The 17,598-nt window shown below is 46.2% G+C and overlaps 1 protein-coding gene across 2 annotated transcripts in view; it reads left to right on the top strand.

Moving 5' to 3' along the window:
• Positions 1-17,598, top strand: part of CFAP61 (cilia and flagella associated protein 61) — a 93,612-nt gene that overhangs the window by 25,363 nt on the left and 50,651 nt on the right. For both annotated transcript variants that reach the window (XM_071547584.1, XM_071547583.1), the window contains exons 12-16: positions 572-711; positions 4,248-4,374; positions 4,644-4,721; positions 5,755-5,961; positions 7,762-7,896. In XM_071547584.1, coding sequence (XP_071403685.1) covers positions 572-711; positions 4,248-4,374; positions 4,644-4,721; positions 5,755-5,961; positions 7,762-7,896 — 687 coding nt within the window. The remainder of the gene's footprint in view (positions 1-571; positions 712-4,247; positions 4,375-4,643; positions 4,722-5,754; positions 5,962-7,761; positions 7,897-17,598) is intronic.

Genomic DNA, 17,598 nt, shown 5'->3' with positions numbered 1-17,598 from the left:
GGGACCAGCTGGCTGTGGCTGTGCTCAGTCTCCTGTGCCTGCAGTGCAAAGCCCAGCTGTGCCTGCACCTGGCTGGACAGGGCTGTGGGACATGCTGCACTTGTCCTTGGGCTCACTTGGCTGCAAAAGATCCAGGCAGAGGTACCTTGTCCTGAGTTTGTGCTGCAGAAGGAGTGTAGGGTAGAAAAAAAGGGCCTTTTAAGGGAAAAGCTTAGCTCTTAAAGGTGCGGGCAAGGAGATGATGTTCCTGCTAGGCAGCTGGACTAGAGGGTCATAAGTCCCTTCCAGTTGAAATCTTCTACTGAGAAAGAAGGAGTGGGGGAAGGAAGGGGAGATAGAAAAACAGGACTGTTAGGGAATATCAGGGCATCAGTGAGTCTATACTATGGGGTCTAAAAGACCCTTTTCTGGGAGCCCGTCAGTTCCTTTGTGCTGTCCAGGCAGAGCAGGGCTTGTCAGGGTGTGCAGTGCAAGCACCATATTCAGTGTTGTCTGCTCTAGGCAGAGGGTTATTTTGTGTAAGGCTTGCACACATCACCAAGAGCCCTCATTGCCTGCATATCTCTTTCAGGACAAAGACTTCTGTGTCATCCTGGTGCCACATCATGTACCAGAGTTCCGCCTGATCCAGAGTTTTGTTCGGGCTGTCCCTTTCTGTACTTCCACCCTTGGTCGGGAGCTGTACGTGTTCCACCGGGCAGGATTGCTCACGTGAGTGGCATCCTCGGGGCACCCTGTGTGGGGCCAGCCTTGCATTACTGGGGGGCCACCCCTGCCGCCATGGGGGCACCCTGGCACCAGACAGGCGTTCCTTTGTGCTCCTGGGCCAAGCTGGTGTTGGGCAAGGTGCAGCAAGAACATCTTGTACAAATGGAAGGTTGTTACCTAGCACAGAGCTGTGCCTGCAGTAACGGGAGCAGAGCTGGATGCCTCAGTCTGTAGCAGCAGCACTGCAGCTGTCCTGCTCCCCCCGGGTCCTGCTCCCCCCGGGTCCTGCTCCCCCCGGGTCCTGCTCCCCCCGGGTCCTGCTCCCCCCGGGTCCTGCTCCCCCCGGGTCCTGCTCCCCCCGGGTCCTGCTCCCCCCGGGTCCTGCTCCCCCCGGGTCCTGCTCCCCCCGGGTCCTGCTCCCCGTCCTGGAATGCACACCCAGCCCACTCAGCTGCATCTCCACACAGCACTGTGTGACATAATGTAGTAACAGCATCATTGTTTTTAGTGAAATGAAGTAGTGGGTGACGTGATTTTTTTAACAAAGCAAAAATGAGAATTAAAACTGTGAAAGCAAGCAGTTTTCTGACTGCCTGCATTAGTATTTAGTTTCCCTTAAGTAGAGCTGAAGTGCAGCAGGAGGATTCCTTTAAAATTTGTATGTGCAGTGCTAAGGTAAGGAAGATGAACACTGGTACAGCCCAGCAGCTCCCTCAGGTTCCTGTGTTATGGGCCTAGGCCAGCAGAGCAACACAGAGCTGTGTTGGGCCTTTGGGGTGTGGGTCAGGCTGTGTGACATTGATCCCTGATGGCCTGGTGTGGATTGAATTCATGGAAACATGCTGTGGCTCTGTTAGGAGAACTGCAGAGTAGCATAACCTCACTGAGTATCTGCTTGATATAATTTCTCTCTTAGATTTGGTGTTGAATTTTGTGCCTTCCCTTTCTGTGATTCACTGAATGCTTCTGTAGCCTGAGATACTGGTGAACTGGGATACCAAACCTTTCTTGCTGTGCCTTCTGTTATATGGAATGAGTTTTCCAAAGCTTCATTTGTTATATCAGATGTATCCTGGCCCAAACACCAGGCTTAAACTGTGGCACAGTTAGAGATGATTTGTTTTTAATGTTAAATGTAGCTAAGTACGGTGTGGTTTCAGAGAAATACTTCTGGTTTAATTGCATACTTGATCACCTTTGGTGGTGCACAAATAGCTCATGCAGGAGCTGGCCAGCTACTCTTGGACCTGTGCAAAAGCTTTTTCCCTGGTAGGAAATTGGGCTTCTGGGTCTGTGTAAGGATCCAGCTGGCTGGAGAGAAAGCACTGGAGTAATTCCTGCTTGTCTCAGGCACAGCTGTTCAGTAATCCACCAGGAGGGTTGGGAGTCATATGTCCTCTTGTGATTTTGATCAAAATTAAACTTGTTATTGAGGTTTTTCAAAAAACTCTCACATTTCTGATTAAACTGTGCATATTCCAAATGACACTGGGCCTTCCATGAAGATAAAATAGGGTCATTAGTAGCATTTTCCAAATACCCCTGCAGCTGTGCAGGAGAGCAAGGAAAAATAGCTGTTCAGTGAGGCTGAGGATCAGAAAAGCTTTAGAAGAAGCCAGATGATGCCTTTGGAAGGGTTCTGCAGAACAAAACCCACGGGGTTCTGCAGCAGATACTCCCCTGGAAATAACAGAAATCTGAGAAAGTAAAAATCAATATATTGTACTTGCACCAAAGGCTTTCAAAAGCATGTGAGTGAAAAGAAAGTCACAGAAAATGGATTAAAAGAAAAACAGGAGTAGGAAGATGGGAATATGAAGATGTGAAAGGGCCAAGTCAGAAGAGGCACAGGCACAAAATGAGCTCCTGATTAGTACAGGTTGTAAAAGGAATAAGAAAAAGTGTTAAGTACACAAAAAGCAAGAGTGCAGCAAATGGAAGTGTGAGTCTGCTACTTAAAGGTGAAGGAGAAAAAATAACTGATGACAAGGCATAGGCTGAGATGCCTAATGGATACTTTCCCTCAATTTTCACTAAAAAGCTTAGTAATAATAGTGCCCTGTTCTCTGAGCAGTCAAAGGACTTGGGCATGTAGAAAGAGTTAATTCATTGCTGGGAGAGAAATGAGTGTGGACCTTGGATAGTCCCTCCTCTTATTTCATGCTCATGGTGGAGCTGGTAGATCTGTTTATTTTTAAAAAAGCAGTTTCACCTTTTTGTGTGTTCTGTTTTTGTCATGTTAAAGATGTTTCTTGGTGGCATAACTGCCTTCTCCTGGGCATGGGTGGGGAGCAGAGCTGGTGGGCTGGGCTGGGAGGGCCAGGGTTTGCCTGCCCAGGGGCTGCAGGACCATCATCCTCAGCACCTGTTTGGTCTTGAAATCAACAGTGGAAATGTGTTAAACTGTGGAAGCAAAGCTGCTGCTTGCTTAGGTCAGGATTAGCTTGCAATTTAGTAAGCAAATGTATGCTTTTGAGCACTCAGAAATGGTCAGTGGATTGAGCTGTGAAGTTTCCCATAACACTGCAGATCCTTGGTAGGTTTGGGGTTTTCAGGGTACTAGTGCGGTTCATTAAATCCCTGTTCCTCAGGGTCTGTCTGTGTGACTGAGGCTGAGGAGTAGCACATCCCCTTTTAAACTGGAGTCAAGAAGAACAGGAATGAAGGTTCTACTGCATGAATTGCAAGTTAGCTGTGGGTGGAAGAACTTTATTCTTGGAAATGAAGCTGTAGTTCAGCCTCTTGAACAGCACTCTACAAGTGTTTGCTACACAGGCTGTGTGTAACAAGGAAAGGTCACTGCTTTTATCAATGGCAGAGTTTCTCAGCTGCTGTGGACTGTCACTGTGAATGGAATTTTGTTCCTAATTAGTGGGTGGGGAGATGTTTCCTGATGGTGTATAAAGGAGCTAAATGCCAGGACATTGCTGTCTGTGGCTGACATGTGTATATTGCTCAGGCATTTTGGTACCAGGTCACTGCTCTGGGATTGCTAATTGGCACCCTGTGCTTCTTAGAGGCGTTTCAGTCATGTAAATTTATCCTTATGCTACTGATTGAAGAACTAAGGCCTAGCACAAATGTTAGTAATTTGTTCTTGGAGAAATCCATGTTCCTCCTTTCTCTTGTACCATTTCCAAGGGTGACAGCTGGCTGTTTTATTTCCCTCTCTCCCTTTCTCTTGCCTGTCTCTGTTGTTCTCTTTTCCCTATGTGCAGCAGGGTGTAGTTAAATTCCACCTTCCTTTTAAGGTTCTTTGCCTCTCTTTTCTGCTGACTCCTGCTCACATGAGGACAGGTGATACCTGTGGCTATAGCTCATAATTTTCTGTGTGAGATTGGGCTGTACATGTAAAAAACCTGAGTGTTTAATAGCAGGTAATGCAGAATTCTGGAGCTGTCTCAAGTAGGTGCTCTTTGATATTTTCTATTACCATGCAAGAAGTTAATATCTGCATTTGGAACAGCAGTCACTTAGCAATCAGTTTCCACTTCTGCAAGATGTAGTAGGTGCTTTAATTCTCTTTTCCTTTTTTTTAGGTCATTTAATGTAAGAAGGGTGACAACCAATGACCTGCTTGGTGTCAAAACACTCATCCAAACCCTTAGCTTGAATGAAAGGATATGGAGTGACTCCAAGAGCTTCACTCAGGCTCGCAGGGATCCCGTGAGTATTTGTTGCAGACATGTGTACAGTTCTTTCCCAAGATCAGCACTTAACCCAGGACTGCAGTAGGGTCTGGGCTTGTGGCAGGTGGATCCAGACTGAAACTCCAGTGCAGGCCAGGTCTGTGTGTGTGGAGTGTGGCCACACTCTGCTCCAACCTGCACCTGGTTAAACTGGGTGCTGCCTGGGAGGAGTGTGTCAACTGTGGCTGCTGCCATGAAAACATTCCTGCTGAAATCAGATGTGCATCTGTCCCTTTTGCTTTGCAGGATGGGATGCCAGTACAGGCTTTCATAGCAGAAGTTTCGGATCAAATTGTTGGCGTTTGTGTCATTAGGGATGAAATGGTAAATTCTGTTTGTGTCCATGAGCACTGTCATGCTTGGCTCTCACACCAAAGGCTGAGCTTTGTCCTTATCTGCCTAACAAAGTGTCTGTAAAAATAGTGCTTCTAGAAACCTCCTTTCTCTCTTTCCTGGGTATGTACACTGTGCTACTTCCCTTCTCATCCATGACTGGCACACAGATGAAAAAGTCATCCTGTTATGTGCAAGAAGGTGCTGATGTGTTGTGAAAGTTTGTCTCCTGCACTTCTTTTTGGTTCTGTAGCACAAAGCCATTCTGCCTCTAAAGATGTGTTTAATCACCTACTTCCCCCCTTTTTCCAAGTCAATAAGCAGTTTTGGCCACACAAGCAGCTCTTCTAGATTTGCTTCTATAATTTTTCTCCCACAGTAGATATTCTAAGTGATTGTAAATCACACACTTTAAAACAAAGGAAAGCATATGCTCTAATGGAGTACAAAAATGTATGCTGCACATTGCTATTGAAAAGTTAACATTCTGCAAGGCTTTTGTGGCATTCTGCTAGAACTGAAAAGGTGATTGTAGATTGTTCATAAGCTCAAATGCTCAGTTTTTAAAGTAGTCACTTGGGTTTCAAAAATGGCTCTTAATATAATCAAAAGCATTGAGATAAGAGGATATATGAACTGAGTATATAAATGTGTAAAAATCAGCTTATCAGTTCAACAGGGAAGACCTGGAGAGTGTTTCTTACACAGCTCTGCTCTGTAGAATTCCCTGTGGAATGGCTGGGGTTTGAGAGGAGAGCCTGGGCTTCTGTCCTGAGCTCAGCAAACCTATGTTGGACCATGGGGGGAAAGGGTCATGGTCTGCAGCCCTTGTAACTAAGGATGGACAAGCTGCAGGGATAGTTTTGATAGAATGAAACTGAATTAAGAACATCTCAAAGGCACTTGACTTCAGTGTTCAAATGTAGTTCCTTAATTAATAGAAAATGACTCATTGGCACTTGCTAAAATCATGGCAAGGTGTAGCTGCTGATCTCTTCTGATTCCCAACTTCTTAATTTTCCAGGATATTGAGTATGTTCGAGCACAATACAACACTGAGGATTTTATTAATTACAATTACTATCAGGCAGAAGAACATGGACACCTTTGCCACTTTGTCTTAAATCCTGTATTTTATCGCTATACAAAACACTTTCTAAAGGAGATTCTTCGCTTGTCCCACAAAAGTGCTCTTTACTATCCCATTTATCCACAGTATGTGGAGGGCAAGGTAAGGAGAAAGTAATTTGTGTTTCCTGCATTAAATATTGCTGCCTTTACTCACTGTATTTTCTTTGCTCCTGTGAATGACTGCAAACAGGGATTTTCTTGGCAGCCTGCAGCAAACTACTTTGTGTTCTTGCCTGGCATGATCTACACTCAAGGGCACAGCTGTTGCATGTGGGGGTTGGTCTGGCATGGGAGTCCAGACTCATCAGTGTCTTCAGCAAGCATGCTGGGGAACAGAGACTGGGAGTGGCCTTGGCTCTGTGCCTAGCACAAGGATAAGGTACACTGAAGAAGTGCAAAGGATAATCTGAAACACATGCAGGTTGCTTAAAAAGTCTTCAGAAGTGATTTAGGTACTCTAGACTGTTTCACCAAAGGTCAGTGGGACCCAGGCACCTCACTGACTTGGAAAATGAGACTTGTGTTTCTGCAAGTGGCACAGGAGAACCATAAGAACTGGATCTCTCCTAGTGGAGAAAATCCATTTCTGAGGAGAATGTAATATGTGGAAGCGAAGCAACAGATTCTTTCAGAAATACTCACCTGTGTTGTCACATCCGTCTCACGTCAGGGAAGGGAACACAAGGTAAGATTTCCAAGCCTGTGTAGCCATCTGAAGTTCCTGTCTGGCTCCTGCAGGCACTGCTGCAAACACAGGGTGCATCCCCAGGGCAGTTCATCCACGGGTCACACCTACCTGTCTCGGGACAGGCACTCACGTCCAGCCCAGGGCTCTGCAGGGCTGGCTGCACCCAGCACCTGGAGGGCAGATGGGAGCTGAGATGGAGTCTGGCCTTGGGGACTTGGCTGGTTTTGAAATCGCCACCAGTTTTCATGTAGAAATTCTGCCAGGCTAGACTTGGGTGCATTCGCAGTGCACTTCTCTGGAGTTCTGTTAAGTGTCCCCTTGTGGAACCCGTGTCCCTGTGTGACATTACGTTCTCAGATGCTGAAGAGCTCTTACAAAAATGCAGTTTAATGACAGTGGATGGAAGAGAAAAGTTAAACCTTAGTAATGATTCCAGTTTGGCCCATTTCCTGGCTACAAAGTTCCCCTAAGTTACTTCAGCTTATCATTGCTCTAATAAGTGGTAAATGTGATGTTTTACTCAGTTCTCAACATAGTAACATCAAGTTTTTAATATTTGTGAATTGAATGGCACTTCAGGGTAATTTAGTTTGCATTAATGTTCATTCTGTATTTCCTGCAATGCTCTTATTTCTTTTTCCCTTTCATGTTGCATATTATGCCAGAGCTAGTCATGCTGTAATACAGATACAACTATTTCTAATGATCCAGGCTGCTCACATGAACATTAGGGTTTTGTTCACTTCAAATTTCTGCTGGTTTATTGACATTTATCACTTGGATGAACTCGACATTTCAGTTGGTATAGAATTTCTATATAAATTCATCGCTGTTCTTTGCCAAGCGAGCAAAGGTTAGCAGTGAGCAGATAACATGGCTTAATGAGGTCAAATCAAGCTGATTCATGATCACTATGGAGAAAAATATCCTCCTGGGGAAAATACTTGTGCTGAAAAATCCCATAAACCAAACCACTTGTTTATCTGTCATTCCCACAGAGATAGTAATGTAATTACTCTCATAATTATCTTCATTAGTGTCAGGAATTATCTGCAATTCATTCCTCTGCTCTGAGTATGTTTGTTTATTTGCTGATTTTGTCTCAGATTTAGCCAGCAGAGCTGAGGATGTTGTGGTTGCGGAGCCGTGCCGAGACATCTGCGCCGCTCTGCTCTGACATTCTCCGCTGCAATATGGATCGCTGTCTTTCAGCTCCAGCGTCCCTGCGCCCATTCCCTGACATCTGCCCTTCATTACATGGCTCCCGTGCGGCCCAGACGACAGATTGTCTATCCCCGGGAAGAGCTTGGCATGAACGCTCCGTCGGAGCGGCTCTTCAAGGATCAGGTGGGTGGCAGGAGCGGCAGCAGGCAGGGGGCACAGTGCCAGCCAGCACGGGGCTTGGCAGATGGGCTGGCATTCCCATCCGGGTGGGGACAGGCTGCTCCTTAATTACACAGCCCTGGTGTCCGTGCCCTCACAGTGCCTGCCTTGCCATGGTGCCGACAGTGGCCACGGGGCCAGGGCACTCCTGTGCTGGCACTGGGACACAGTGGTCACAATGGTGCCCCAGCAGCGGCCACGGGGCCAGGGCACTCCTGTGCTGGCACTGGGACACAATGGTCACAATGGTGCCCCAGCAGCAGCCACGGGGCCAGGGCACTCCTGTGCTGGCACTGGGACATAGTGGTCACGATTGTGTCCTGGCAGCAGCCACGGGGCCAGGGCACTGCTGTGCTGGCAGTGGGGCCAGGGCATTCCTGTGCTGGCACTGGGACACAGTGGTCACAATGGTGCCCTGGCAGCAGCCATGGGGCCAGGGCACTCCTGTGGTGGCACTGGGGCCAGGGCATTCCTGTGCTGGCACTGGGACACAATGGTCACAATGGTGCCCCAGCAGCAGCCACGGGGCCAGGGCACTCCTATGCTGGCACTGGGACACAATGGTCACAATGGTGCCCCAGCAGCGGCCACGGGGCCAGGGCACTGCTGTGCTGGCACTGGGACAGCGTTTGGTCACAATTGTACAGTCAAACTCCCAACACACGGTCAGTGTCCTGCCTTACTGTTCAGTCTTTCTCCCTGGTAAGTTCAGTTTGCTGTTGTGCTCAGCAAGTGGAAAAAAGCAATGTGGTGCTTCTGACTCCTTCTGTAGAAATTACTTAAGTAAACTTCATTTTTCAGCCCCCAAATCAGGTTTCTTCCATGCACAAGACCAGCGCTCAAAGAACACTTCAAAATACTGAGTTGATTTAACAGCAAAAAAGATTGTTTTTGTTATCAAGCAGTTCTTATTTGCATAGAACTGGTGCAGTCTGGAGGTTCTAAATGAAAAGTATTTAAAATTTCATTTGTTAAATCACTTACACCTGATTCTCTTACATTAAGTAAGTAAAATTTAACATTAAGGTGATTCCTCAAAAGAATAACCAATGAGGCTAAAATATTAGGGAAAACACCATTAGTGATGGGTACACTCTGTAGGTAGCTGTAATTTTGTGGGGAAATATAATTAAGGAGCTTTGTCTGTACTAACTTCCAGTTGGCTGAGATGGGTTCCCATAAAATATTTTTAGTGTTGTCCTTTTCTCACTCAGTCAGTAGGTTTTGGCACCCAAAACTCTTAGGCAGCAACTGGCAAAGCAGAATCCAGACGATGTCTGAGGCTGTTGGTCTGAGTTTCGCTTTGTTGAACAGTCTTCCCTCCACATGCACATCCCTGCCTTTCTCTTCTCTGCAGAATAAACTCTCTGATGCTGTTCTTTAAACTACTTTTTCTTTTATCTTTCGAGGGAACTCTTGCTCTTTTACTAAAAGAGCTCATCTTAGCATTTTTGTTGAAGCTGAAAAATCCCAGACTTCCTGTTTGAAAGGTCTGCAAATCTGTTGTCGTCTCTATTCCCAAGTTCTTCCTGAGGTTTTCGGAGAGTTGTAGGTAGTGACATAATTGTTGGCAGTCTCAAAAACTGAATTTCTATTTGGTAACGTGTGAGATTTTCAGTAAAAGGTTTTGCTGGTGAAAATCCCCAACTCCAGGGTAGTCTCTGTGTGAGTATCCATGCCTTGCCCCAGCATGAATTATGGACTTTTGACAGACTGTGCTGCATCAGAATGGACATCTGGGGCTGAGTGCTGGGTGGTAACCTGAGCATAAAGCTCATCTGCTACTGCTGCTGGCTTTTCTGAAATACCAAGAATTTGAAACCATGTAAAGTTAAATTGACTCTTCAGTTGAGTGAATGAAGTGACCTTTGGCCACCATCCATTGGGAAGCTGTAACATGAGGAGTGTGCCAGAGAACTGAGGTACTCATAGCAGGGAGGGGCTGGGGCTGCTTTGGGGCCTGGGCTCTTCTGTGGCTCGGGCAGCAGAGAGGCACAAGACACTTGCCCTCTCTCTGCTCAGGTGCCTCATAAAGGAAGATTGATTCCCATCAAGAATCTTGCCCTGCCCTGCCCTGCCCAATCCTGCAGTAAAGTTGCCAATAAACTGAGGTGCATTTTGTAAATTAATATAACCAAATTTTCAATAAGCATGAAATTGTTATCCTTTTGCCCTTGTGTAGTGATTGGAAAGGCCTGTTTGGATGCTTTGCAAACAGAAAGGTGCAATCTGTGTGGCAAAGAATGACCTGTCCCACCAAGGAGATAAATGTGGTGGCTCTGCAGTTTGGACAGGCTGAGAATTGTCACCTTAAAAAGTACTGTGAGACAAGGAGAAATGTATTTTGGTTGTAGGACATGCTGGCAGGGTGGGAAGTGAGGGAAAAGGGACATGGGAAGCATGGAGAAGAGAGGGAGAGAGGTGAAAAGGCAAAGAGCCTGGAGTAGGAATTAGTGGGAAGATGTCTGAAGCCAGCACGTGTGTAGTAATGAGGAGACACTTTTTCCTGTCATCCATGTTTTGGTGGCTTTAAATAAGGTAGGAGAAGGATCTTGCAGGATGTTCACTCTTCTGTTAAACCACAGCCCTGTGCTGCTTTGCCTTTGCCTCAGAAGTCCTGTCACTCCCCAAGCAGTGGCTCCATTTCCTGAAGGTCTGTAAATTCTTAATTTCTTATTCTCATGCCTTGAGAGATGTCCAATACATTTGGTGCTGATTTGATATGTCTGTTCCCACCATACTCTCCCATTGCTCTACTGAAGAGGTTTGGTTAAATTGGGCAAGTGTGGACTGAGAAGGCACAGAGAGGGAGGCATTAAACTTGCTGTATCCTGTTTCACTCCTCTGGAATGGCACAGATGCTGAGCATCTAATTTGCATCCAGTCCTGGAAGTGCCTGGACTTTGGGGTACCTGCTCAGCAGCAGGGATGGCAGAGGTGCCACATCTGAGCTCAGAATTGCATCTGCCACACCCTGGGGTTCAGGGCACAGCCCTGACAGAGCTCCTGCCTGCTCATTAGCTCAAGCACTTGGTACACTGTTCCAAAGCAAAAGGAAATCTGATTTTTGTATTCGGAATCGGCAGCCAGTGCTGAAGCGCCAACTGGCAGAAGATCCAAAGATTCAAACTCTTAATTCCCCCAGTGTTAAAACAGATTAGATTATTATTGTGGTTTGCACATCTGTCAGTCGTTTCAGTCGTGTTACATTAGAAACCAGTTGGTTACAACAGAATCCTGAATATCTTATAAAGTGCTGCTGGCCTTTACAGTGCATGTCATTACTGGTGGAGTAGAAAAACTATAGATGATTAAATAATTTTTAATGATTTCTTCATAAATAAACAATTTGTAAACTTGTTTGCTTTCTCACCATCTGGGAGCATTCTGTTCTCCATCTGCTTCATGTAATTATCAATGTAAGGGAAGAATAGGTGATATAATTAACAAGAATAACTGATCCACAGTGAAGAACAAAAATGTCACACATCTGTTGAATTATTTCCTTGTTTTTGCCCTTTCATTATTATTCATGCTATTTGGTTTATTATATTTTTATTTCATGGCTACATGCAGGCTGTCAGATTTTATTGCACAGTTTAGAATTGGTTTTTCTGCTCTAGCTCATAAAAAGATGGAACAGTTGCCAAAGCCCATGAAGTCTTGTATAAATTTATCTTGGGAGAAAAACCCTCCAAAACCCAACAAAAAACGTCAACCCTTTCTTAGGTAATTGTGTACATTTCAAGTGGTATTCCAGGTGCACTCCAGGGAAGGTAAATCAGAACAAGAAGTGGTGAGTGCAGGAGGGTCAGGCAAAGAGCTGGGTCAGTGCTCAGCCCAGCTTGGTGCTCTGAGCCTGCCCTGGAAACTGGCTCAGGAGTTGGGTATTTCTGGGGGAACTGGCTGGATGTCCATCTCTCAGGGAGAGGATTGCACAGCAGTGGGTTCTCCTGTTTGTCTGTGGAGAATTGAAGCTTAGCCCCAGCAGCGATGGTGGATGTTGGTGTGAGGCTCAAGGAGGAGCTGCAAGAGAAGGCTCTGGGAACCCCACAGTTTTCATGCACTGTGCTGGTGTTTGTGTGTTTGGGTGAGCCCATGCTCATGCTTATGTCAAGTGCTGTGAAGAGATGACTTGAGAGAATTTAAAATAATAATTAAACAATAAAAGGAGGGAAAATGCTTAGAAAATGTTTTTGAGCAGCACATTGTTGCTTTTTGGTTTGTTTTAGAGCTTGTTCCATTGCAGTGCATGTTCACATCTACATGCTGAAATGAGTTAGGGGTGTAAGAATCATCCCAGCTCATTCTGGAAGCTTTTTATGTCCATTGTAAGGTTGCAGGACTTTCAAACAGAATATGTTTACCATGTTTTCTAAAAATAGAAATTGGCTATCAGGTAAAACTGGGGGGAAAATGGAAAACATTTTCAAGCTTAACAAACTTTACCTTTTGGGACAGCTTGTTTAAAAAGGAAAGTAAAATTGATCTATATGAGCATTTGTATAGGAAACAGATGGTGGTGCCTCCCCCAGCAAACTTTTGGGGTGCTTCACTCTCTGTGGCTTCTACTTGGTGGTGTTTAGGCAGCTCACTGGCAGTTGCCTGAACTCTTCACTTGTGTGTCAGTCTCTCTGTGCAGTTGGAACATACCTGGCTGTGGCTGCTTTAGTGCTGCTTTCTGACATGATGGAATTATCACCTGACTGAGCACAAGCCACTGCCCTGCCCTGTGCAGGCAGAGGATCAGAAAGGACTCAGAACTGGGAGACTGACTGTTAACAACACCTTGCTGTCAAATCCCAGCTAGTCCAGAGTGTGCAGCTTGAAAATTTCAGCCCAACTGCAATTCAAAGGAGTTAAAAGATGGAGATTTTAAAGCATGGGGGAGAGGCTGTGTCCCACAGGACAATCTGTTCTGAACAAGGAAAGCTCTTTGCTTCTAACTGCAGTTGAGAGTGAAGAGGGTCTGTCACCCTACTTGTCCGAAGAGCCATGTCAGGAGGGTGGCAGGGACAGACAGAAGGGCTGTGGAGCTCCAGAGCTCTGCTTTGGGGGGTGTGTGGTGGGCAGGAACAGACACAAGGGCTGTGGAGCTCCAGAGCTCTGCTTTGGGGGGTGTGTGGTGGGCAGGGACAGACACAAGGGCTGTGGAGCTCCAGAGCTCTGCTTTGGGGGGTGTGTGGTGGGCAGGAACAGACACAAGGGCTGTGGAGCTCCAGAGCTCTGCTTTGGGGGGGTGTGTCTGCCCCCCCCGAGTGCACTGTCCCTTCCCCATCCTGGGCTGCCCCTGTGCCCACAGAGCAGCCAGCCTTGGTGCTGGAGGTGCCTCTTCCCCAGAGCCTCACAGGGGCCAGGGAGAGCAGCCACTGCTGCTTCACCCTCTTGTGTCCCTCTTGTGTCTGGCTTAAAGCAAAGTGTGTGCTGGCTTGGTGGAACAGCTGTAGCAATAAAGGGTTGTGTTTTGGCAGTTTCTGTTCTGTATATCTGCAGTTGAGGCACTGGAATGTACTGAATGTGGCTAAAATATAAAAGGTTTTTGAGAGTTTGGTTTCTTTTTCATCAATAGGCTTCCACTGAGATAACAAGGAGTAAATGCAGCAGAGAGCCTAGGGAGAGTGAGCAAGAGAATTCCCTGTGTTTTAAATATCAAGGCTCGTGGATCAAAATGAAAACAGGAGTTCTTACATGCTATAATTTGTATGTGGATACATTGGGATCACAAACAAAGGCTTGTTGTGGGTAGTTTGCACTTAACCAGGAGAGCAGTATTAATTTTTAAAGCAGTAACTGTTGCTTAAGATGCTTTTGTGCCTGAGTAATGAATTTTTAATGCTTTTGTAGTATGTGCATGGATAAAAATCCATTATTTATTGTTCTCCCCCTTGGCTGGTGAAGGTGATGATTTTGTGGCACCAGCAGGCACACAAACAGGCGTTCTGAACTGAGGCTGATAACAAATTTCTTTACTGTAAATGTCAGTGGGGTTTGTGTGGTGCTGCCATTACATCTTGTTTGGAAGGCTGAGTGTCACACCGTTCTGGGAGGCACCAGATGGCATCATTAACAGAAATGTTTACCACTTATGTGCATGTGTGAAATTAAAAGTAGGATGACCTCTCTTTGTTTTGAAAGTGTGGTGTTGGTGCTGTACAGGTGTTAAAGACATTTGCTGCAAACTGAAATGGGCATTTCTGCTTAGAAACAGGTCAGACTTAGTTTAAAGCTTTTTTCAAAGCCTTTTGTTGGATTGACTTTGATAATTCCAGCTTGTAAGGAGGGCACAGATATTTTTTCCACAGAAAGGTAATGTTTGCTGTTATAAAATGGAGAAGCACAGCTGCTGTCATGAAAACCTGACTGTGTAGTAACCTTTGAATCAATTTCCCTTCGTATCCCTGTACTGTTATTTACCTCGTGGTCGTTATTTCAGTATGAAATGTTATTATTTTTAAAAAATTATATACATACTTTAATTTTTTCAGTGAATTCGTTATATTTAAAACTGTTACTCTGTGGCCCTCGGTCTGTGTGTGCAGTAGGTGGAGTGGGCAGGGATGCTCTGCCCTGTCCCCCTCGACTCTGTTGGCAGTGGGGTCAGTGTTGGGGCTCAGTGCCTGCCCCAGCTGTGCCAGGGACTGCTGCAAAGGGCCTCTTGTCTGGCTGTGTCCATGCCCAGCCTGGGTGTTCCCTTGGGCTCTGTTCCCAGGGCCTGGCCCTGTGTTCCCCTTGGAGGGAGGGCTGGGGTCAGTCCTGTGTGGGGACTTGTGCCCAGCAGGGCAGTGACACGGCCCGTGGCCAGCTCTGCTGGGGACCCTTGGGCACAGCCAGCTCCTCTCTGAGGTGCCCCAGCCTGGCCCCTGGATGTCACCTGGGATGGACCTGGGACTTCTGAATGTTTGGCTTCAATTGTACCTTGTGGGACAGAAACAAGCCCCGGACAGGTGACCTGGGAAGCAGTGCTTGCTGCCAGAGGACTAGAACAGCCATGTGCTTTATCAATCCCCTGCCTGCCTGAGTGCTTTGGTTTTCTGTGCCTCCCTCTCTTCCCCAGAAAGAAGAGGAAGAACTGAGCTCTCTGAAAGGGGCACCATTCTGAGTTGATTTCCTTGGCCGTGGAAGCAGAGCAGCAGCAATTGTGAGATGTTTATGTGAGTGTGGACTGCCCAGCCCTCTCTGAGCTGAGGGTCTGAATGTCAATGCTCAGAGGGAAAAAGAGCAGTTTTTACCATGGTAACAGTGGTTCTCATCTGTGCTCTACTCTCCTTTGCTGCCTGTTGGAGTTACAGGGAAATCCCTGATTTTGTAGGGAGTGACAGGCATAGGATGGGTTACAAATATAGGTGCTGTTTTTCTAGAAGCTGAAGATCAGCCTTTACTCATATGAGACTGGAATAATAATACTGACTTCATTTTATAAAGGTCTTGGAGGTCTGTGGATGAAAACTGTGCCATAAAGGTGAGGTGTTACCTGTCTAAGCCACAGTTGCCAAAGAAGGCTTCACTGACAAAGACAACAGAACAATTAAGGCTGCAGTCTTCATCACTTTCTTCTCCTTTCTTTTCCTTCTGTTTCTGGTGTTTGTGTAAATCTGTGAATGCTTGGAAACAGCTTTTGAAAACATGTTTGCAGACATTTATAATGAGGCTTTTTGGAATGTAGCGAGTATTTAGAGAACAATTCCTAATGCAGGTTGAAAAAACATGCATTTTCCAACGAGTTTTGTTCATATCTCCTTGGTAAACATTGATTTTTCTTTTTTTAACTTGTGGTTCAAATGGAGCTTGAAATGAAAATAGCTCTGTTTGCTCACCTTCTTGTTTGCCTGCCACTGTTGCTGAGCTCAGCACTACTCTGGGCACAGGTTTGTTAATTGTTTTCACTCCTTCTGGTGGTTTTTGCAGTAACAGAGTTCAAATCCTATCAATCCTCTACAGCACTAACCATCACTGAGGTTTCTCAGTAACAAACACTGAATTAAAACAGAAGCATTGCAGGCAGCTGTAGAATCCTGCAAGGCAGGGCTGGGCACTGCCACAGTGAGGGGTCTGTGAGGATGCTGAGGACATAAAACCCAGCCCTGTTTGCTGTGGTGCCCTGAGCAGCCCTGAGTTTGGGCCCCTTCAGCACCCTAAACCTGCAGCCAGCACTGCTGTGTGTTCAGCTGGGCAAGGCAGGATCCACAGGGGGTCAAAGTCAAGTCTAATAGTTGGACTTGATGCTATTAGAGGTGTTTTCCAACCCAGAAGATTTTGTGATTCTACCAGTTCTGCAGCATTAGGGAGTCTTTGCAGAAGTCCCAGCAAGGAGTGTGCCTGCTCTCTGACAGCAGTGATGTATTACTGGGATAAATTTAGCAATGCCCATTCAAAACACAGCAGTGCTCTCTTCCTGCCACAGCTGAAAACCTTTATCCAACTTATTTTTTCAGTTTCAGGTGTTTCCATTTTTTCTGTGTGAATGGAGGTAATGTTTGCTGTACACCCTGACCTATGGTAGAAAAAATACAATAAATACATTTAGAAAACCTGCGAATAGCCCAGAGCCCATTGTTTAAAAACAGAACTAGAAGGACCCGCAAAATACCCTGGATGTGAGTTTGTACCTCCTGCATAGTATTGTTGAGTAAATGTACACTGACTCCATTCCCAGGGTGTGCAACCTGGACAGGAGAGCTGGGCATGGAGCTGTATATGGCTGGAAAATGCAAAGGAATCAATATATGCAAATGAGTTTGCTGAAACCTAGTCAGTATTTCCTGTGTCTTTTTCCATTGGTTTCTCAGGGTAGAAGGATGTGTGAGTTTTGAAGGGCACAGATTAGTCCTGCTCTGCACAGGTTGTGCTGTGAGATCATAAATGGAAGCTGTGGGTCACATGCAGGGTGTGTGTTGTCAGAGCAGCACTCTGGGAAGTGCATCAGTGTTTTAATGAGGGACAGTTTGAAAGCCTGAGTGATGGCACTGGCTGTCCCTGTGCAGGAACATCCCTGTGGTTTGGTGCCCCAGGGCCACCACTGCCAGTGCCACTGTCCCTCTGCCTGCAGGTGGGAGCAGTGTGAGGGGTCAGGGGGCCAGGCACCCCAAATCATCTTTGGGAGAAGCAAGGAAAAGCCTCTCATCTGAGCTACATGGGCCATGTCTACCAATGGCAGTGTGCTTTTTGCCATGCATTAGTTAATGATTGCTGGTGTATTTAATAGATTGATACAAAATAAACAAGTTAGTTTGCTATTGACCTATGGGATATGATGTCAGATTACCTCTCTGGGGAGCAGATGTAGCCATTTGTCCGGCCATTTTGTTAAAATAGGCGGCATTATGGGACCAATCCACCTAATTCCTTCCTCCCCGGGGCTGTTCAGTGTACTGAGCTGTGGGAAGGTGATTTCTGGAGCCTGCCAGCTGTTGGTGTTGGGGCCATTGTGTGGGAGCAGAACGGGGTGTGTTCTGCTCATACACTGCCTGTCATTGATACAGAAACCATTTCATAAATTAGATACAGCTCTTCCCAGGGAAACTGTGTTCCTGCTCTGTTTTGCTGCTGGAATGCATCACTGTGATCCACCAGCACAGCACAGCAGTGGGAGTGTTTGGCCTTGGGTTGCCACAGGACCTGTGGGTTTATCCTGTTAGCAGCTGGCAGCCCTGCCTGGTTTTGTTGATT

Source organism: Pithys albifrons, chromosome 2, assembly GCF_047495875.1.
Source record: "Pithys albifrons albifrons isolate INPA30051 chromosome 2, PitAlb_v1, whole genome shotgun sequence".
NCBI lineage: Eukaryota > Metazoa > Chordata > Aves > Passeriformes > Thamnophilidae > Pithys > Pithys albifrons.
The sequence above is the reverse complement of the archived record's forward strand: the minus strand, read 5'-3'. Positions and strand labels throughout refer to the sequence as shown.